General features: G+C 39.1%; 2 protein-coding genes across 6 annotated transcripts in view; one reads left to right on the top strand and one right to left on the bottom strand.

The window, feature by feature from the left end:
- cyfip1 (cytoplasmic FMR1 interacting protein 1) overlaps nt 1-3,254 on the top strand; it is an 84,702-nt gene extending 81,448 nt beyond the window's left edge. For all 3 annotated transcript variants that reach the window (XM_051705922.1, XM_051705923.1, XM_051705925.1), the window contains 2 exons: nt 41-188; nt 2,501-3,254. In XM_051705922.1, coding sequence (XP_051561882.1) covers nt 41-188; nt 2,501-2,665 — 313 coding nt within the window. In that variant the 3' untranslated portion in view covers nt 2,666-3,254. The remainder of the gene's footprint in view (nt 1-40; nt 189-2,500) is intronic.
- Nucleotides 3,255-4,168: 914 nt separating this feature from the next.
- Nucleotides 4,169-20,995, bottom strand: LOC127445708 (magnesium transporter NIPA2-like). Of its 3 annotated transcripts, none has more exons than XM_051705933.1 (6): nt 20,586-20,995; nt 19,684-19,911; nt 11,294-11,350; nt 11,084-11,174; nt 8,376-8,536; nt 4,169-5,251 (listed from the first exon to the last, which is right to left on the bottom strand). In XM_051705933.1, exons 1-6 carry the CDS (start codon nt 20,668-20,670, stop codon nt 4,599-4,601), a joined length of 1,275 nt encoding a protein of 424 aa, XP_051561893.1. In that variant the 5' UTR covers nt 20,671-20,995; the 3' UTR covers nt 4,169-4,598. The 3 variants fall into 3 exon arrangements, with proteins under 3 accessions (XP_051561893.1, XP_051561895.1, XP_051561894.1); XM_051705935.1 differs by having other exon boundaries at nt 20,467-20,751; XM_051705934.1 differs by lacking the exon at nt 20,586-20,995 and adding an exon at nt 20,010-20,166.
- Nucleotides 20,996-22,449: the final 1,454 nt, after the last annotated feature.

Genomic DNA, 22,449 nt, shown 5'->3' with positions numbered 1-22,449 from the left:
CTTCGAAACACTTGATAAGCAGCTTTTGATCATTTCATAGGCAATGTTTTGGAGATGGACTGAATTGGGCTGGTTGCATGATTATCACGCTACTGGGTCAGCACAGACGCTTTGATATCCTCGACTTCAGCTATCATCTCCTCAAGGTGCAGAAACACGATGGCAAGGATGAGATCATCAAGAGTGTGGTGAGTTTAACATCGGAACTTTTTTTAACGGAACTGTTGCATCTTCAAACAAAGAGTCACGCCATAAAGAAAAAAAGTGATAAAATCTAACCATTCCATGTTAGTTTGAGTTGCCTTAACCAGTCTCGACAATTGACGGGACATTTTATTGGTTCTTTGGTTTCCATCTCTGTTGCATCTTGCTGAGTAGCCCTGCCCATGGAGAAGTCTCATTGGTCCAAAATCCCACTCATCACTGTACATATCAAATATTTTCTGATTGGCTGTTATCGAGCTGTGTCATACTTCATACATCATTATCATTACAAGGGATTTTCTCCCTTTTTCTCCCAGTTTGGAATGCCTAATTCCCAATGCGCTTTAAGTCCTCGTGGTCACGTAGTGATTCACCTCAATCCGGGTGGTGGAGGACAAATCCCAGTTGCCTCCGCGCAACCCACCGAGAACGAACCACATTATAGCAGTCATGAGGAGGTTACCCCATGTGACTCTACCCTCCCTAGCAACCAGGCCAATTTGGTTGCTTAGGAGACCTGGCTGGAGTCACTCAGCACACCCTGGGATTCAAACTAGCACCAGGGGTGGTAGCCAGCGTCTTTACCTCTGAGCTACCCAGGACCCCTACAGATTTTTTTTTAAACATTGACGGATAATTCTAAATGTTGTCAGTCATTTTGACAGATTTAAAAAAACAAGAAAACCATTTTAACATAGTGCATCTGTTTTTACTTAACTCTTTCTCTCACTCTCCCAGTGTGTGTGTGTGTGTGTGTGTGTGCCCTATTTATTGCCTGGTATTAAAGATGTGTTTTGGGCGATCCGGTCACAAGTGGACAGGTGCCATTGCCATATGTGGTCATTTGCATCTTTTGACCACTTTTGTTGGGATTTCGAGGGGGGGTCTCTAATTTAATGACTGCATACATCAGTTATTACGTCAGTGTGTTACTGCATGATACTTGGTTGCAAAAAGTATTGGAACAAAAAGAAATTGCGAAAAAACTTGTGCATCCAACTGCTAATTATACTTGCATTCAATCTGAGTGCAAACATGAAGTTTAAAGCAGAATTCTCAATACATTTACTCCACTAAAATAACTAAGATTTACATGTGTGCTTCTCATCTGTCACTTTATGTTGATAGCAGGTAATAAACATTCTGTGAACATGTGCATGTATGTATGCGCCTTTTTTAAATGTTCCGATCTAACGATTATTTCGAAATAATTATTTCTAAGCCGCACGTAATCGGCAAAATCTTGTTGTTGCGCATTAGTTGATTGACATGTAGAACTTTCACCCCACTCGCTTGAGGAGCAAAAACCTATTATACTGTATATCCACTGTCATGTGTTTACTATTATAATGGATGCTACACTCCTGAATGTAGCTCTAGTAACTATGAGGGATAAAAATAGACCATGATGGAAATTTTACAACTCTAGAAAAAAAACTATTTTTTTCTAGCGCAACCTCTGGTTAGGACCAGTGTTTAACTCAAAGTAGTTTACCGCTGTTTTCAAGTTGTATTAGTGTATATTAAGTATATTATTTAAAGGTGCACTCAGTAATTTTTCCTCATGAAACAAAGTATTACTCCTAAAGAAATGTATATAATCCTGATGTTTTATTTTACATGGAGTCCCCTCACTGGGGGTGCCATGTTAGGATCACATGACCTGAACACTACTCGCTTAATCTCAGTAACCGCCCTGTTATTGGACACTTTCACTAGTGGATTAAATTAATCATGGCTTACTGTGGAATACTGATTTTCGACAATGGCATACCTGAAAACTATTGTGTTTGAATGATGCTGCATCCGTGCCCCTAGGTATCAATGCAAGTCCAAGACAACATGAACAGAAACTTACTGAGTGCACCTTTAATGCAATTTAATGTTGTCACCCTATTTATTTTACCTTATGAAAATGAACTATGGTTTTACAATAGTAATATTGTAGTAACCATGACTGTAGTAAACATGGTTCATTTTGCAGTTACTATGTATCAGGTGATATTATTGAATTCTGCAATCTTGCAGAAGCTAATTTTTGTTAGTAGCTTTTATTTTAGCCAGTTGCTTGACTGTAGCTTAACTACTTTAAGTTATGAGTAGCTTGTAGCAAGCTACAGTTTTAAAGTAGCTTCACCAGCATTGGTTAAGACAGTGTCATTCCCAATTTCCCACAGTATTAAAAAGTGCCCTTATTTGTCTCGGTCAGCTTGGTGTATTTAGTAATATAACCTGTGCAATTAAGACACTACCCAAATCCTGATTCTGTATCGTCATTTTCTCTTTCCCTCTGTAGCCTCTAAAGAAAATGGTTGACCGAATTCGCAAGTTCCAGGTTCTTAATGATGAAATTTTTGCCATTTTGAACAAGTATCTGAAGTCTGGGGACGGAGAGAACATGCCAGTAGAACATGTGCGATGCTTCCAGCCACCCATCCATCAGTCACTGGCCAGCAACTGAGATTACAGTATATTTGCACCAGTGGAAGAGTATCATGATAGTGGGGAACATATTTAGCGACCAGATTCACTGTCACATTCTACTTATGGAGCCACTTTCCTTATGTAAGCCTGCAGTGTTCACAGAGCCAGTAAGCTGCCTTGTGATCTGTAACATGATTTGTTATGTACCAATCATTGGTTTTGCACATATATCAGTTTTTGGTCAATCAGCCTAAATCGGCTGATGTCGACAAAAGTGGCCCAGTTTCACTTAGTGTATTTCAGGTTGATTTTTTGTACACACACACACGTGCCTTATTATAGACAAATGACTTGTCTTTTGTATGTTAATGATAGAACAATGCATTTTCATGTTTTATACTTGGGGAAAGCTGGGGATGAGGGTATGAAAATGGCCAAGTGTGTTTTATTAATTGATTATTTAAAGTTTTGCTGTGGTGAGAGACCAGCGCATTTATTTTCTATTTGGTGTTTTTGAACAATTGCATGCTAGATTTTTTTCTTCCATAACCAAGTTCTTACTCTTGATAAAGTGCCTTTTTGTATTATGTAACCAGATTTTAATTCAATAAATATGTATCAAATCATGTTTTCTTCAAGATTTCTTCACAAATAAGCAGGTTCACCCTAATTTCGCTTTAAACCCATTTGCCTTTGAAATACAAAAGTAGATATCTAACAGAGTGCTTTGGAGATTATATTTTTGGAGGCTGACAGCCATGTCCATATGATAGCTGAAAGTCTTCTCCCTCATTCAGATATGGTGCATCAAGAAACATTGAGCCAGGTTTGACATCAATGACAAACTGTAGTTACACATGTTTAGCGCACCATTTCTGAACTGAAAGTAAGTGCAAATGATATTTAAGTTGCTACAGAGAGGGAAATTCTATGGACTACTTAGTGGCTTTTTTTTTTGTCAGTTTTGGAGCTTGATAGACTAAAGTAATAGTATACCCAAAATGTGTAATTCTCTTATTTACTCACCCTTAGACTTCTTTGCCACACAAGTGTAATCTTGCAGTTAACACGTGCAGAACAACTAGCGCCTCTCAAACGCGCCAAGGAGACTGCAGATGTCAAGATTAATATTGAAAAAGGAGTTACATTTTGGTCTGTTTCTCAACTAACAACAATCGTATTGCTTCAGAAAACATGGATTAAACCACTCAAAAACCTTTATGCTGCCTCTGTCCTTTTCGAACTTTAAAGTGTTTTTTTTTTTTTTTTTGGACCCCACATTGAATGAACAAACATATATCTTTGTGTTCCATAGAAGAAAAAGTCATACAAGTTTGAGATGGCAGAAGTGTGAATAAATGATGAGAAAATTATCATTTTTGGGTGAACTATTACTTTATGAAAAAAAAAGGTCATGTTCAACAGAATAAAGAAAATATTATACTGGTTTTGAGTGACAAAAGGGTGAGTAAATGATATCTAAAATTTCATTTGAGTGAACTTTTCCTTTAAATTAGACTGAAATTTACATAAGGTCAACTCATTCCACTTGGATATCTTTATTACAAAATGAAAGCAACTACCAATTTTTGTAGAAAGGAATTCAGTGCATGTAAATACAGATATCTGTACATAAATATAAAACAAAAGTCTCTTAAAATCACACAGTTGTATATTTACAGTGCTACATGAGGAATGAGATAAAGCCTTACCATGTAGTCTAGTCAGAAACAAGAGGGGGGGAAAAACAAAAAGTAAGGCGAATAAGACAAAACCCTTAGTACAATCAATTGGTCCATTAGGTTTTTTTTTTTTTTTTTTGCCCTCTAGAGTTGATTGTCTTAGGTTTTTAATCTCATATCGGAAAAGGGAAAAATGCTAGCAGCAAAAAAAATTCGAAAAGGAAAAATGTTAGCAGCAAAAAATAATTTTCATTAATGACCTGCTGCACGTTGGTTACTTTTTTGGCCCTAAGATGCTGTCATAGTGCCATTTCTTCTTGAAATGCTGTCAAATGGCAAGCCCATCTCTCTATCCTCAATGTCCTCTGTGACTTCATTATGTAGCAGCTCATAATTGGAGTGGTTGTGAGCTGCCATGCCATTTAATACAGGCCCATTCCTCTCCTTCCTAACGGACACCGCAAGTGTCGCCAAGCTAATACTAACATCCTTAAAGGCGTGCAATAGGAAGATGCCAACAATAATAGTGACGAAGCCACTCAACGTGCCGATGATATCATCAGCACCCATGTGTTCCCATTCTTTGAACAATATGGCTGAGCACGACAGCACCGAGGTGGTGAAGAACACATAGTAGATGGGTGTTACTAGAGATGTGTTAAATATGTCCAGAGCTTTGTTCAGGTAGTTGATCTGTGTACTGACACAGGCTATCAGGCTCAGGAGCAGCAGCCAAGCCAAAGGGTTTTGCACTACTGGCTTTCCAGCAATGGCCTCCTTAATGGCAATGCCCAATCCCTTTACACAAGACACGGATAGGGCACCAATCACAGAGCAGATAGTGATGTACACCAGGATGTTGGTCTGCCCGTTGCGTGGGCCAAATGCGAAGATAAAAATGAGAGCTACAATGATGACAGCTGTCGCGAACACCACAAAGCCTGGAGACAGATGGAGGAAAGATAACAAATGTGATTAGGTTCTATAAAGCAATCTTTTTGTCAAATAAAAATCACTATCAAAACAGATCACTTAAAGATCCAAACAGTATCAACAGAAATATTTATTTATCTGCACTCTCTCAAGACTGAAATAATGCACCATTATATATGGGTGTTTCTACAACTTCATGCAATTTCATGTCCAAAGGGTTGATTTTTAATAAAATGAACAGATTTTAACTTATTTTTGTTATATGAAGGCCACTGACTTGGAAACATTTTACAAGGCCTGATACAATACAAATTACTACATGTTAAAAACTATGGTAATCTAAACAAAGAGTGAAATTAACATATACATTCTTCAAACATTACAACTGTCCCTCAGTTGTGGCATCATTTCCAACACAAACAACTTCTAAAGTGAGTGTACAAAGCAAAAAAAAAAAAAAGTTAAGAGACAATGAATATTTTAATTGGCCATCATTTCCAGTTAAGCTGTAATTTTGCTAAATTGTGCAAGAAGCGTGCAAATAATTTATTTTTTTAAATTGTGTGCATTTAGGATGCATAAAATGTTAGCTATTAAATTAGCCATAGTAATATGAAGTCTTCCATTTTATTACAAAAACATTAAAAATGTCATTCCATCACTGTCATTTCCACCATGGAATTCTATTAAACACATTACAGGATTTGAGATGTGGTGGAAATGACTGTTGTGGAAATTTTCATGACTTGGAGAAAGAAAAAAATAAATTAAATAATCTCATGTGATGCATGTACATACACTGTTGGACATTGTCAATATACAAATAAATTAGTGAGTGTGAAAAATTTTTTAATGAGACTTTACTGTCTAGCAGTCCGCAGTTGTAAAAGTGCCCAAAGTTGAAAAACACTGATTTATTGCTTCACACTTTAAAACATATTTTTCACTATTCATTCCCTATTGAACAAACACAATCTGTTTTAACTAACACACAAATTATTGTATTGTCCTTGTACATATAGTATACATTCAAACATTCACAGTGTAGGTTGGAAAAAGTATTTGAACCCTAGGCTAATGACGTCAACAAAAGCTAATTAGAGTTAGGAGTTGGCAAACCTGGCATCGAATTAATGAAACGAGATTGGAGGTGTGGGTTAGAGCTACTTTGACTTATAAAAAGCACTCAGACATTGAGTTTGCTATTCACAAGAAGCATCTGCTGACATGGACAATGCCTCAAAAAAAAAAAAAAATCTCAGAAGAACTAAAAATCAACAATTGTTGCTTTGCATAAAGCTGTAAAGGGTTACCAAGTTATTTTGAAGAGCTCAGATATTCATCTGTCCACAGTTAGACAAATTGTCTATAAATGGAAATGATTACAGTAGCTTCTCTCCCTAGAAGTGGCCGTCCAGCCAAGATGACTCGAAGGACACACTGCAGAATGCACAACGAGGCAAAAAAAAGAACTCTAGAATGACAGCTAAAGACTTGATAGAATCATTGGAACTGGTTAACATCTCTGTTCATGAGTCTACTGTATGAAAACATAAAACAGGCATGGTGTCCATTGCAGGACACCATGAAGGAAGGTGCTGCTTTCCAACAAAAACATTGCTGCGTGCCTAAAGTTTGCCAAAGACTACCTTGACACTCCACAACACTATTGGGAAAATGTTTTGAGGAATGATGAAACTAAGGTTGAATTGTTTAGGAAGAAAACACAGCACAACGTAAGGTGTAAAAAAAGGGCAACACGTACCAACATGAAAACATCCCATTGGTGAAGTACGGTGGAGGGAGCATCATGATTTGGGGCTGCTTTGGGCCTTGAAAAGCTTAAAGATATCCTACAGGATAATGTCAGGGTTGCTGTGCGCCAGCTGAAGCTCAGTAGAAGTTGGGTGATGCACCAGAACAATGTCCCTAAACATCAAAGTAAATCCACTACAGAATGGCCCAGTAAGAGCCCAGACCTTAATCCAATAGAGATGCTGTGGAATGACCTCAAGAGAGCCGTTCACACCAGACATCTTAAGAATATGACTGAGCTGGGGGCCTGGGTAGTTCAGTGGTAAAGACACTGGCTACCACCCCTGGAGTTCGAATCCCAGGGTGTGCTGAGTGACTCCAGCTGGGTCTCCCAAGCAACCAAATTGGCCCGGTTGCTAGGGAGGGTAGAGTCACACGGGGTAACTTCCTCACGATCGCTCTCATGTTGTGCGTGGATGCCGCGGTAGATGGTGTGAAGCCTCCAAACGCACTATATCTCCACAGTTACGCGCTCAACAAGCCTCGTGATAAGATGCGCGGGTTGACGGTCTCAGACTCAGAGGCAACTGAGATTCGTCCTCCGCCACCCGGATTGAGGCGAGTCACTACGCCACCTTGAGGACTTAGAGCACATTGGGAATTGGGCATTCCAAATTGGGAGAAAAAGGGGATGAATGACTAAGCTGAAGCAGTTCTGCAAGGAAGAAAATTCCTCATGAATGTTGTGCAGGTCTAATGGAAACGCTTGGTATAGGTTATTGCTGCAAAAGAATCAATTAAAGGGTTCACTTACTTTTTCCACAGCATGTTTAATGTGTTGTGTTCAATAAAGACATGAAAGATTATAATTGTTTGTGTGTTGTTAGCTTAAGCACATTGTGTTTTTTACCAATTAATGCAGAAAACCAACTAATTCAAAGGGTTCACATACTTATTCTTGCAACTGTAAATACAAAATAGGTAAATAGGCAATATTGACCAGAAATGATAAAAATCACTCAATGCCTTGCTTCAATAACTTTAGATTTTGAAAGCCATCTAAAACTGAACATTAACACAGGCCCCAAAAAATGGTTAAAACTTTAAGCTGTGAGCTACATCTTGCAACTCAAATTAAACAAAATATTGTGAATACATCAAAACAATATAATAATTGGACGCATCTTTTGGTAGCATATTATACTTAATTTATCCCACAAATTATACCATGGGGTGGATTGGACCCCTTCAATGGCCATTTTCAGCCTATAGGACGTTTCTTTAACAACCCTGGTTTAGTAAATTTGCATGTGACGGCTGAGTGATAAGTGTCACATTCCACAGTGCCCTTTGTTGTCTTTACACAGAATCATTTACCTGGATCAACCAGTTTTTTGGCCATGTCTTTCAGGCTGTCGATCTCTTCTTCTTTAGGTGCATGTATCACCATGGTAGTGGAGCCCAGGATACTGAGCAAACAACCAAGCTTCCCGTGTAGGTTCAACCTCTCCATCAGGAAGTATGAAGACAAGACCGCACTGCAAAAACAGTCACACATTAAACCTAATGTGCTTAAACTCTGTCATCATTTCCTTCCCCTCATGTCTTCCGTGGAACACAAAAGTAGATGTTAGAATAAATATTCACACTGCAATTGAAAGCATAGTGACTAGGGGAAATGACAAAAGCACCATAAAAGTAGTCCATACTACTCGTGCTGTATTCTGAGTCTTCCAAAGCCATTCAATAGCTTTGTGTTATTAACAGTAGTTATTCACAGAAATATCCTCCACAGTAGCTCTTAAATCTCATTTGCAATTGTGCATATTCAAACTTGGCATGTCAAAATCTGTTCCGAGACACACAAAAACCAATGCCGTTTAGCACCATTAACATCAAACCTGTTGCGATACTGGTGACAAGTTTAAAAATGCAGAAGTGCAAGATTTTTTGTGAAAACACACACAAAGCTATCATATGGCTTCAGAAGACATGAAATATACCAGACTTGGAATGAGTCATTTGGACTAGTTTTGGTAGTTTGTCAATTTGGAGCTCATCAGCCCCTGCATGATTTTGTTGCATGGAACAGAATATTGCACACATTCTCCTTATGTGTTCCACACAAGAAAGAAAGTCTTGTGGGTTTGGAATGACATGAGTGTGAGTAAATGATGACCTCCAGCACAATAGTTGTGACCACTTAAGACCCCGGAATACTTCTGGAGAAGTTCTACTTCGTTCAGGGGTAAAAAGTTCCAAGCAGCCGAGCAATGGTATACTTTGAGAACATTTAGACACCCGCCACTCAGGAGGCGTTTAGAGGAGCATTTAAATATGAGGATGCTACATGCAAAACCTAAACTAATATGCCATTAAAATGTGTTATCAATAACTTTGCTTCATTCTATGAGAAGAATTCACATGAGGTCAGTAAAATAATTTGGTTTTAACCACTCGATGATGACATACATACATATATATATATATATATATATATATATATATATATATCACACACACACACACACACACACACACACACAGTAGAACATTTTTAATTTGTCTTGTTTACATTCTGAATTCATGAAGCTAATGCGCTCACACACTATACAATGCGCCGGTTACACTCTGTTATTGTAATTTATGATGACACTGATACTATTGCAAAGATAGGTGTATAAAGGAGATACAGAATGATGGTAAGACACCTTACTATGGGCAGATGTTTGAATGGGTTTCGCTGCAGATGGCACATGAGTGAATGGGAACTTGAGTATGAGTAGATTGGATTCCTTTTGTAGCCTAATTAAACAAACTAAAAATCACATGACATGGTCATGGAAAATGTATCCATGCAAACAATCGTACAGATGTAGGTAAATTTGCACCAGCTCACTAATAACTCTGCATGCCAGTGTGTTAATTGACTGAACTTGACTGAAGGTGGTCACACACCGGGCGAGAAGCGCCATGCCGTGTTGCGGGTAGGACAAGGCACATGTATCAAACACAAGGCATGTTGATACGGTTCAGGTGGCAGACAGTACACACAAGAGTTACCAAGGTTCTTCCCTTCTTCAAGAATGAAGAAAGTGACGTTAATGAGTTTGCAGGTTAGTGTATGAAACTGGTTTAACTGTGCAAACTAAATGATTAGAAATGGCAACGTTGGGGGTGTGGGTAGCTCAGCGAGTAAAGACACTGACTACCACCCCTAGAGACACAAGTCTGAATCCAGGGTGTGCTGAGTGACTCCAGCCAGGTCTCCTAAGCAACCAAATTGGCCCGACTGCTAGGAAGGGTAGAGTCACATGAGGTAACCTCCTCGTGGTCGCCATAATGTGGTTCGCTCTCAGTGGGGCGCGTGGCGAGTTGTGCGTGGATGCCGCGGAGAATAGCCTCCACACGCGCTATGTCTCCATGGTAACGTGCTCAGCAAGCCATGGGATAAGATGTGCGGATTGACGGTCTCAGACGTGGAGGCAGCCGAGATTCATCCTCCGCCACCCGGATTGAGGCGAGTCACTACGCCACCACGAGGACTTGGAGCGCATTGGGAATCGGGGAGACGAAAAAAAAAAAATGGTGACGTTTATGCAATTTCTCTATGTGGGCTTCATTTGAGCTGTCACACCACAAGACTTAAAATATTGTGTAGACTATATGAAAGAAACATACAAAATGTATAATCCAGTGATGGCTAGAGTAAATAATCTATGTCCTTTGATTTATGATTTGGGTCAAATTTCATGGAAAACTTTGAGTTACGCTCCGTTGTGCAGCAGAAATTTGAGCAGCCTTCGGAGTCGTAGCTGGGCGGTGTGCATAAATTCATAGAAAATAATTGTTTCAAATTTTAGAATGCACCATGTCATCCCCCAGATGTGTCCGGTGTACAAAGCTTACTGCTAAACCACTCATGGAGTCACACTTTAGTTCTCAGTGCAAGTAACTCCCTCCCAAGTTGCATTCTTTAAAATATTTCTACAGTATTTTCCACCTCCCATACCTGTAAATTCTATTTGAACATTAAATAGCAAATATGTGTGTGACATTGAGGAATTCACAAAAGGTTTACAAACCTCACTAGTACACTGAGGGCCCCGAGAGGAGTGACGAGAGTGGCAGGAGCAAAGGCGTATGCAGCGAAATTGGCAGCTTCACCAGCCCCCACTGTCAAAAGCAGACAGAATTGGAATTGTTATAACAAAACTGAGCTAAGCCACAAAACATGATAAATATTCACTGTATGTGAAATGCTGCCTGAAACTTTTCTTGTCTATGTCACTTACTTGATAACAAGCCGGCCCACCAAAGCCATTCTTTTAAGTATGCATGACCACCTTGGCCTGGAAAGGAAAATCATGATCATTTCAACATTTATAAAACATCATGCTTGAAACTAGTGATAGACCTATATATTAAATATGTTATAGTTGTGTGTTATATATATATTTTTTTTAAATACACGTTATATATTGACTACATATATTATCGGGCTGAAACGATTAGTCGACAACAAAAAAAAAGTAAACATTTTTTGTCGAATAGTCGTTAAACTGTACTGCTGACGCGCGAGAGCAGCACTGCAGTGCGCGCCTGACTGAGGAGAGGAAGAATTACACAGCTCACAGTCCAGATGCACTCTAAACTTTCACAGCTTCAGGTGATGTAGATAGTAAAGTATGAGGAAATTATAATGCAAAAATACAAAATAAGTACATACAGCACTCTTGTTGTGGAATAAGTGGAGCTGGAGCTGCCGCTCCGCTGAAGCAAAACTTGCAGAGCATCTTTAAAGGAAACACCCTGGCGTTACATCTTTAATGCAGTTGTTTTAATGCATTATAACTTTAATAAAGTTCAAATAATACAGAAGCAAATCATGTAAATAACTACAAACTCCGAAACTGGCATTTCTCTGCAGTCAGCGCCTTTTCTATGAGTTGCGAAGTGTCCCGATCTAAGGGGGAGAGAATGATACTGCACCCAGCTGAAGCACACTCTGTCGCAGGGGACGCTCATCCCTCGAGCATACAGGCTTAATGCAGCTAGATTATAACGTGATGGCTCGCAACTTATTGAATCCTAATATATGTCACTGTGCATTTCTTATCATGAAGAAAATTGGCAATACGCAGCTTTATTAATAAGACAGAGTTAATGATTGAAGTGAACGGAAAGGTGAGGGAGGGTAGTCTTCGCCCCATTATACACAGCAACAAAATACGTTTTTCATTTAAGTTTTGGCTTGTTTTCCCAATATAAATATCAAAAACTCCTTTAAAACAACGTACATTTTCTATAGCAGCTATACTAAAAATTGTTATCTGAGAATGTTGAACAATATTAAAAATACAATTTCAAAATATCTAAAAATCCTTAAAAAAATTTAGACTTGCTTTTAGAGAATAGATCTCGAACAGAAGTATATTTTGTCTTTCCTGCACTCACAGAAGTATAACCAAGTGAAAAAGAAAATGGAAAAAAGACACACTTGATAACAATAGGATTTTTTGCAGTGAATTTCTTTATTGAATTAAAAGTAATTTCATTTAGAGGTATTTTTAAAAGATAATTTTGTGCTCTTTATTGTTAGTAAGCACATTTAATACAACCTTTTAAGTCAGAGCACAAGCTGAATAATTGGTTAAGGGCTAATGATTAATCGTTGCAAATCGCCAAATAATCGTTATTTGCAGCCCTAATATATACATATACACACACACACACACACACACACACACACACACACCTGTGCTCAAAAGTTTGCATACCCTGGCAGAAATTGTGAAATTTTGGCATTGATTTTGAAAATATGACTGATCGTGCATTTAAGTTGATCTGATCCACCGATCGTGGAAAATTCGGGGATCTCTTGATATCAAGCCAAGGTCAGGTAGACCAAGAAAGATTTCAGCCACAACTGCCAGAAGAATTGTTCAGGATAAAAAGAAAAACCCACTGGTAACCTCAGGAGAAATACAGGCTGCTCTGGAAAAAGACGGTGTGGTTGTTTCAAAGAGCACAATATGACGATAATTGAACAAAAACAAGCTGCATGGAAAGAAGCCTTTACTGTGCCAATACCACAAAAAAAGCCCGTTACAATATGCCCGACAACACCTTGACACGCCTCACAGCTTCTGGCATACTGTAATTTGGAGTGACGAGACCAAAATAGAGCTTTATGGTCACAACCATAAGCGCTATGTTTGGAGAGGGGTCAACAAGGCCTATAGTGAAAAGAATACCATCCCCACTGTGAAGCATGGTGGTGGCTCACTGATGTTTTGGGGGTGTGTGAGCTCTAAAGGCATGGGGAATCTTGTGAAAATTGATGGCAAGATGAACGCAGCATGTTATCAGAAAATACTGGCAGACAATTTGCATTCTTCTGCACGAAAGCTGCGCATGGGACTCTCTTGGACTTTCCAGCACGACAATGACCCTAAGCACAAGGCCAAGTTGACCCTCCAGTGGTTACAGCAGAAAGAGGTGAAGGTTCTGGAGTGCCCATCACAGTCTCCTGACCTTAATATCATCGAGCCACTCTGGGGAGATCTCAAATGTGCGGTTCATGCAAGACGACCAAAGATTTTGCATGACCTGGAGGCATTTTGCCAAGACGAATGGGCAGCTATACCACCTGCAAGAATCTGGGTCTCATAGACAACTATTACAAAAGACTGCACGCTGTCATTGATGCTAAAGGGGGCAATACACAGTATTAAGAACTAAGGGTATGCAGAATTTTGAACAGGGGTCATTTCATTTTTTTTCTTTGTTGCCATGATTTGTTTTATGATTGTGCCATTCTGTTATAACCTACAGTTGAATATGAATCCCATAAGAAACAAGAGAAATGTATATTGCCTGCTCACTCATGTTTTCTTTAAAAATGGTACATTTAGTACCAATTCTCCAAGGGTATGCAAACTTTTGAAAGTTCAAAAGTTTGCATACCCTGGCAGAAATTGTGAATTTTTGGCAATGATTTTGAAAATATGACTGATCATGCAAAAAATAAAAAAAAAAGTATTTTAAGGATAGTTATCATATGAAGCCATTTATTATAACATAGTTGTTTGGCTCCTTTTTAAATCATAATGGTGACAGAAATCACCCAAATGGCCCTGATCAAAAGTTTACATACCCTTGAATGTTTGGCCTTGTTACAGACATACAAGGTGACACACACACAGGTTTAAATGGCAATTAAAGGTTAATTTCCCTCAGTATCTCAGTGGCTCAGTATCTAGCCTACTCAGTGCATCCACGTTAGAGCTAACAAACTAATTGACTGTTTATACACAGACACTACTTGCAATTTAAAAAGCCACAGGTGTGGGAAATTAACCTTTGCCATTTAAACCTGTTTGTGTCACCTTGTGTGTCTGTAACAAGGCCAAACATTCAAGGGTATGTAAACTTTTGATCAGGGCCATTTGGGTGATTTCTGTTACCATTATGACTTAAAAAGGAGCCAATGAACTATGTTAAAATAAATGGCTTCATATGATCACTATCCTTAAAACATTTTTGCATGATCAGACATATTTTCAAAATCAATGCCAAAATTTCACACTTATATAATATATATATTATTATTACACACACACACACGAAGTCAGAAGTTTACATACACCTTAGCCAAATACATTTAAACTCAGTTTCTCACAATTCCTGACATTTAATCATAGAAAACATTCCCTGTCTTAGGTCAGTTAGGATCACTATTTTAAGAATGTGAAATGTCAGAAAAATAGTAGAGGGAATGATTTATTTCAGCTTTTATTTCATCACATTCCCAGTGGGTCAGAAGTGTACAGTGCATCTGGAAAGTATTCACAGCGCTTCACTTTTTGCACATTTTGTTATGTTACAGCCTTATTCCAAAATGGATTAAAGTCATTATTTTCCTCAATTCTACAAACAATACCCCATAATGACAACGTGAAAAGTTTGAAATCTTTGCAAATTTAAAAAAAAAAAAAAAAACATGTACATAAGTATTCACAGCCTTTGCTCAATACTTTGAAGCACCTTTGGCACCAATTACAGCCTCAAGTCTTTTTGAGTATGATGCTACAAGCTTGGCACCTATTGTTTGGGCAGTTTCTCCCATTTTTCTTTGCAGGACCTCAAGCTCCATCAGGTTGGATGGGGAGTGTCAGTGCACAGCCATTTTCAGACCTCTCCAGAGATGTTCAATCGGGTTCAAGTCAGGGCTCTGGCTGGGCCACTCAAGGACATTCACAGAGTTGTCCCGTAGCCACTCCTTTGTTATCTTGGCTGTGTGCTTAGGGCCGTTGTCCTGTTGGAAGATGAACCTTCACCCCAGTCTGAGGTCCAGAGCGCTCTGGAGCAGGTTTTCATCAAGGATGTCTCTGTACATTGCTGCATTCATCTTTCCCCTCGATCCTGACTAGTCTCCCAGTTCCTGCCGCTGAAAAACATCCCCACAGCATGATGCTGCCACTGCCATGCTTCACTGTAGGGATGGTATTGGCCAGGTGATAAGCGGTGCCTGGTTTCCTCCAGGCATGACGCTTGCCATTCAGGCCAAAGAGTTCAATCTTTGTTTCTCATGGTCTGAGAGTCCTTCAGGTGCCTTTTAGCAAACTCCAGGCAGGCTGTCATGGGCCTTTTACTGAGGAGTGGCTTCCATCTGGCCACTCTACCATACAAGCCTGATAGGTGGAGTGCTGCAGAGATGGTTGTTCTTCTGGAAGGTTCTCCTCTCTCCACAGAGAAATGCTGGAGCTCTGTCAGAGTGACCATCAGGTTCTTGGTCACCTCCCTGACTAAGGCCCTTCTCCCCCGATCGCTCAGTTTGGCCGGGCGGCCAGCTCTAGGAAGAGTCCTGGTGGTTCCAAACTTCTTCCATTTACGGATGGAGGCCACTGTGCTCATTGGGACCTTCAATGCTGCAGAAATTCTTCTGTACCCTTCCCCAGATCTGTGCCTTGATACAATCCTGTCTCGGAGGTCTACAGACAATTCCTTGGACTTCATGGCTTGGTTTGTGCTCTGACATGCACCGTTAACTGTGGGAACTTGTATAGACAGGTGTGTGCCTTTCCAAATCATGTCCAATCAACTGAATTTACCACAGGTGGACGCCAATCAAGTTGTAGAAACATCAAGGATGATCAGCGGAAACAGGATGCACCTGAGCTCAATTTTGAGTGTCATGGCACTCAAGCTTTAACTTCCTGGCTGAAGTCTTGAGATGTTGCTTCAATATATCCACATAATTTTCCCTCCTCATGATGCCATCTATTTTGTGAAGTGCACCAGTCCCTCCTGCACCAAAACACCCCCACAACATGATGCTGCCACCCCCATGCTTCACGGATGGGATGGCGTTCTTCGGCATGCAAGCCTCACCCTTTTTCCTCCAAACATAACTACGGTCATTATGGCCAAACAGTTAAATTTTTGTTTCATCAGAACAGAGGACATTTCTCCAAAAAGTAAGATCTTTGTCCCCAAGTGCACTTGCAAACTGTAGTCTGGCTTTTTTTGGCAGTTTTGGAGCAGTTGCTTCTTCCTTGCTGAGCAGCCTGTCAGGTTATGTCAATATAGGACTCGTTTTACTGTGGATATAGATACTTGTCTACCTATTTTCTCCAGCATCTTCACAAGGTCCTTTGCTGTTTTTCTGGGATTGATTTGCACTTTTCGCACCAAACTACGTTCATCTCTAGGAGACAGAATGCGTCTCCTTCCTGAGCGGTATGATGGCTGCGTGGTCCCATGGTGTTTATACTTGCGTACTATTGTTTGTACAGATGAATGTGGTACCTTCAGGCGTTTGGAAATTGCTCCCGAGGATGAACCAGACTTGTGGAGGGTCACAATTTTTTTCGGAGGTCTTGGCTGATTTCTTTTGATTTTCCCATGATGTCAAGCAAAGAGGCATGGAGTTTGAAGGTAGGCCTTAAAATACATCCACAGGTACACTTCCAGTTGACTCAAATTTGCCTATCAGAAGCTAATTGCCTAAAGGCTTGACATATACATATATCTCACACACACACACACACACACACACACACAGTGTATATACAGTGATTGTGGAGAAGCACAAATTTGGGCCATTTCAAAGCCAATGAACATACACTGGAGCTCAATGCAGTCCATTGTACAGAAGTGGAAGAAATATGTAACTACAGCAAGAAGTCAGTGGCTGTGACTGAAAATAATGTCTATGGCTCAATCTCAAAACTATTGCACAAAAAGTGGCTGTACGGGAGGGTGGCTAGGGAGCAGCCTTTGCTGAAAAAAAGCACATGCTTGCCCACAAAAACTTTGCAATATATCACTTGGAAGATACTGCAAAGGTGCGGCAGAAGGTCTTGTGGTCTGATGAGACTAAAGTGGAACTTTGTGGCTTAAACACTAATCAGTATGCATGGTGCAAAGCAAACACTGCACATCAGCCACATAACACCATCCCTACAGGTGAAACACGCTGGTGGTGGCATCATATTATGGGAGTGCTTTTAAGCAGCAGGGACTGGCAATCTTGTTTAGACTGATGGGATAATGAATGCTGCAAATTATACAGATTTTGCATAAGAACCTACTCCCCTCTGCCAGAAAGTGTAAAATTGGGAAGTTTGTGTTTCAGCAGGACAATGACACAAAGCCAGAGCAACACTGGAGTGGCTTTAAATGAAGAAAACTTATGTCCTTGAGTGGCCTAGTCAGAGTCCTGACCTCTGATCTGTAAAGAGACCAACATTTCTGTCCATTGCAGATCCCCAGCTAACTTGGTACTGTATGAGCAATTTTGCAAGGAGCAATGGGCTAATATTGCTCCATCACATTGTGCAAAGTTGATAGTGAATTAGCCAAACAGACTGATGGCATTAATAGTTGCAAAAGGTGGTTCAACCAAGTCTTAAAAGTAGGGAGATGAATACTTTTTAAATTTTGACATTTCTGTATTTTATTATTATATGCTTAATTTTAATTTCTGCACTGTTGCAGAGTTCAGTTATTCATAAATTTAAAATCAACTGAATTACTCAATCTCAGGCTGTGCAAATCATTTGTGTGAAATAATGGTTGGGGGTGGAGCACTGTATATATATATATCTGCATTGTAACGCCATCAGCCAGCCTGCTCTGGAGATATCAGCACTGACATCACCCACTGAAAAACGAATACCAGTCGATCACTACTCGAAACTAACCTTACTGATAACACTTTACAATAATGTCCCATTCGTTAAAATTAGTTATGGCATTAGGGATCATGAACAAACAAAAGGACAATATATTTTTAACAGCATTTATCAATCTTTGAAAATGCTAGTTAATAAAAACACAATTGTTCATTGTTAGTTCTTGTTAGTTCATAGTGCATTAACTAATGTTCACATATAGTAAAATTTTTTTAAAATCAAGAGTTGTATGTTGAAATTAACATTAACCAAGATTAATAATGCTGTAAAAGTACTGTTCATTGTTAGTTTGTGAACTAATGTTAACAAATTGAACATAATTGTAAAGTGTTGCCACATTATCATCACTAAGAAATTATTTTAACTGTCAACAGACAGACAACTTCACTGCTACAAGGTAAAAGATAAATAACAAACTTTGCCAACCCTGAACTTTGTATTAATGCCAAACAGAGGTTGTGCACGTGTTCTGTTAACCCTCTATGGAGCACATTATTAAATAACTTGTCAAAATCAACTTAAATGCATTTTAAAGTCAACTACTATACGTACCAAAGATTGTTTGTTTAATGCAAACATCATTTATACATGACAATGGACCACAAAGTTTAACGTTTTACAATAATTTAAAAAGCCTACTTAAATGTCCTAGACTTAGTATGTGTCCATCTCAGAAATGGACTGTAAACCTCTTTGAAATTATTTTTCTGTTTGTTTTTAGTCATTTGATCATTGGCAATCCTATTTTGTTAATTCATTAGATTCAACCACAATGGAGAGAAAAAAAAATAAAAAAAATAAACGAACACTACTTCATAATCATGCCCGTTTCATTTCTACATGAGAACAAAATCAATATTAACCTTTATCAATACTAGTTAATATAACCTAAAAAATCTGCACTAAATATATTACATTATGGGCCATTGCTATTCATTCATGAAACATTTTTAAACTATTAAAAAAGCCATAATGTTTCATTTGTACACAATGTAAATTATTTAAAACATCTTAAAGCAGAAACATTAATTCAACTTTGTGGTATTTAAACACTTCAAAAATGTCTCAAATGCTTGCATTGCTTGTGTATGTTTCACAGCTAATTCGATCACATTACAGAACATAAAACTAAGATTAAATAAAAGTGAAAAGTAATTTCTTATTGCTTTTTTCTATATAGATGACATGGGCCCATAGATAAATATCTCAGTATGGCAAGGTGTACATGGAAACACTGTTAATGATTTACAAAAGTGAGTAACGACTGAGTGATCTGTACCATGCTGCACCTTTACGTTTAAACAATGACTATAACTGGAGACAAGCCCAAACAGGTGTCCGAATAAAATATCTAAAATACTTTACCACCCATACCAGTTTAACCTCTCTGACGGAGTTGTGTACGTTTTAAAAACCACTAGTTTCATGACCCGGTTTCATTAAATCAAAGATATTAACTTGTAGAAAGAAAAAAACAGGCATACCTGCTCGCATAGAGCCTTTTCTGGCCAGTCGAAGGAGTCCTTTCTTCTTTAAGATGAAACTACCTCCGATGAATATACTGGAGCTTATGGCCAAGCCGAGGCCTATATAGAAATCATACTTTCCTCTGTCTTGACCCATGGTGTCGTCCGTAGAGTTTCCTCCAGTCACATTGACAGCTACACACAAAAGATTCAGTCCAGAGGAGCAGTCCTGGCCAACTGCAATACCTATATAAAATAATAATAATAATAATAATAATAATAGGTATGTAAATGTCACTGATTCAAAGTAAAAGTTCCTAATAGAACAAAAGCCTATAACATACCATTTTCATAAGAAACATTGCACACATTACAGCTCATAACATCTGAGGTTACATTCATGACAACACACACACTGCTCAGAAGAAGAATGAGTAATGACTGTGTGTGTAGTGCATCATAAGTGACATGATGACATAAGCAGAGGTGTGCAGGAAATGACTATAAACCACGCCGGCTCGAAGTCCTATTACATGCGGACATCATGTTGACATTAAGGAAAACTGATCAGCTTTGATCGTTAGGTCAGTCATCCAAGTGATAAAGTCTCCGTTTAAGGTGTGAGACATGGGCATACAGCTGATCCAGCAAACTTTACAGTACAAGTAAGAGCAATTACTGACTCGTACAACAAGCCATGTCTTATTTAATGAAGTATAAACCACCTATTCCTAAAGTCTCAACATCTTAGTCACAACATTAGTCGAGATCCTCTTGACATGTCAACATAATTACAATTACCTTATTCACACAGCCAAACCCAGTCGGATAGCCTAGCCAATTAGCTTCATAGTTCACAGCAAAACAGACACCCTAAGAGCATGCATGTCTAACGAAGGTTATGAACTCCTTCCGAATACCTAGTCGTATTCCAGCAATCAGCTCGACATCGTGTTGTGTCGCGGAGATTTCACGGTTTTGACTTTCGGATTCTCTCGCGACCATGAATATCAGTCGCGATGTTAACGCGAACCTTTGCGGATCCACCTACACGGTGCAAGAGTACGCGCTTGCGCATGCGCAGAATTTCTCCTCTGAAAGGCCCTATTCTCCTTACGTCCTGTGTAAGGGGCAGTTCCCACCGAACTCGTATTTACATCCGTCCGCGCTGTTTATCAATTATTTTCTTGTTTGTTTGTTTTTTTCAGCGTCTCGCGCAGCAGCTCCGCGTCTTTCAGACACCGTTGCAAGTTAAAAGAACGTCAACTTTTAAAAACGCGTCTCGAGACATCAGCGCTCTTCCATTCGTTGCGAAGCGTCTTGCTTTTTTTCTTTTTTTTTTAACACGATAACACGTTCGGTCTGAACAGCCCCTTAGACTATGTCTCGTTTCGAAGGCTGCGTGCTAGGTAGGACGCGTCCTTTGAAGAATGCAGTATACCGAGTGTCCTCCTTTAAACAAGCCTCGTTTAAACGAGACGACCTTCGTAGGATAAACGTAACATGGTTGCTATGACAGCACGCCACTCTTTAACAAGCGCGAGCGCTTTGAGTGAGAAGGGAACAAAGTCCCTTTAGATGGGAATGTATGAGGTACATTTTAGGAGAGTTATAATGATGTAAAGAGAAAAGAAAATAGATTTTACAGGTGTACTTGTAGTCTAATACTTTATATATTAATACTATTATACATATATACTCTGCACCCATCTGAGGTACTTCAACTTGGGAATTAACATTCCTAGCGTTTGAACATCATATTTACGGGCAAAATGGCGTAATTTTTTTTTTTTTTTTTTAGACATTTCCGTTGAAGCAAAGAATTGTGGGTTGCGAGTGCCCACGAAGGATACACCTCATGCATCCTCCGAATTCCCGTGAAAGGTCGCATTCGAAGTGTCCTACTCGCTTTTCTGAAACGTATACGGCCGAGAAATGCGACCTCCGGAGGACGCAGCCTTCAAAACGATACAGAGTCTCCCTCTCGTGGGGTTAAATATTGTAGGAGAATTTAAGACTGTTTGATTGGATCATTGAGCTGAAAAGTTGTTTTGGTTACATGTTTCTAGCATCCAAATTATCGCCTTTTGAAAAATGTCCTCGCTTCTCTTGAGATCAAAGTATGAGTTCTTTGTTTAAACCTAGTGACGTAGTTGCCCATAGGTAAATGCTCTTTGTGGCAGGTGCAATCATAACCTGAAATAATTCGATTGAACTAATTCAAGATACTCTCTTGGGTGACTAAAAATATGACGCCTCCTATTCAAAACAAATAAAAAATAGCCACGTTCATGCAATAATTAAAAGTGTGAGAAAAAACAAATGGACTTGTGTACTTAAGCACCGTCACTAAAGACATTTTAAAACGCAAACTGTAACTACAGTGGAAAAAATAGATATTATGGAGGACATAAAAATAAGACATAGTACAACTTACACTGGGTTTCATTTCCGTGCTCTGCTGAGATTGGACTTTACTTTTGCATCCCTGTCCTGCGACTAGGAAGCAGTTGTGTACAAAGGCGAGGAAAAAAACCCTTGCTGCCAGACATCTCATCTCGTTTACAATTACATTTAATTATTGATGGTAGACTGACCAAAATGTCACCATGGAATTATCCCAGGCGTTCACGGAAATCCTATGAGTAATCTGTTTTAAATGCTCTAAAGCAACAAAGTACACTTTGCAAGCAGGTGTTCAGTGATTTGCACAAAATAAAATGAGGATAGATTTCCATAACTGGCATTGAATGTTATGTATCAGCTCCAAGCCTTTACCACTGG

The sequence above is a fragment of the Myxocyprinus asiaticus genome, chromosome 9 (assembly GCF_019703515.2).
Source record: "Myxocyprinus asiaticus isolate MX2 ecotype Aquarium Trade chromosome 9, UBuf_Myxa_2, whole genome shotgun sequence".
NCBI classification, from domain to species: domain Eukaryota; kingdom Metazoa; phylum Chordata; class Actinopteri; order Cypriniformes; family Catostomidae; genus Myxocyprinus; species Myxocyprinus asiaticus.
This window is presented reverse-complemented; position numbering and strand designations above follow the sequence as displayed.

Excerpts from the sequence above, each read along its gene's own strand:
- LOC127445708 (XM_051705933.1), bottom strand. The coding sequence starts at position 20,670 with ATGGTCGCGAGAGAATCCGAAAGTCAAAACCGTGAAATCTCCGCGACA. Across the intron at positions 11,351-19,683 it reads AAAAGGCTCTATGCGAGCAG|GCCAAGGTGGTCATGCATAC; the intron begins GTATGCCTGTTT and ends TTTCCTTTCCAG. Across the intron at positions 8,537-11,083 it reads GCCCTCAGTGTACTAGTGAG|TGCGGTCTTGTCTTCATACT; the intron begins GTTTGTAAACCT and ends CTGTTTTTGCAG.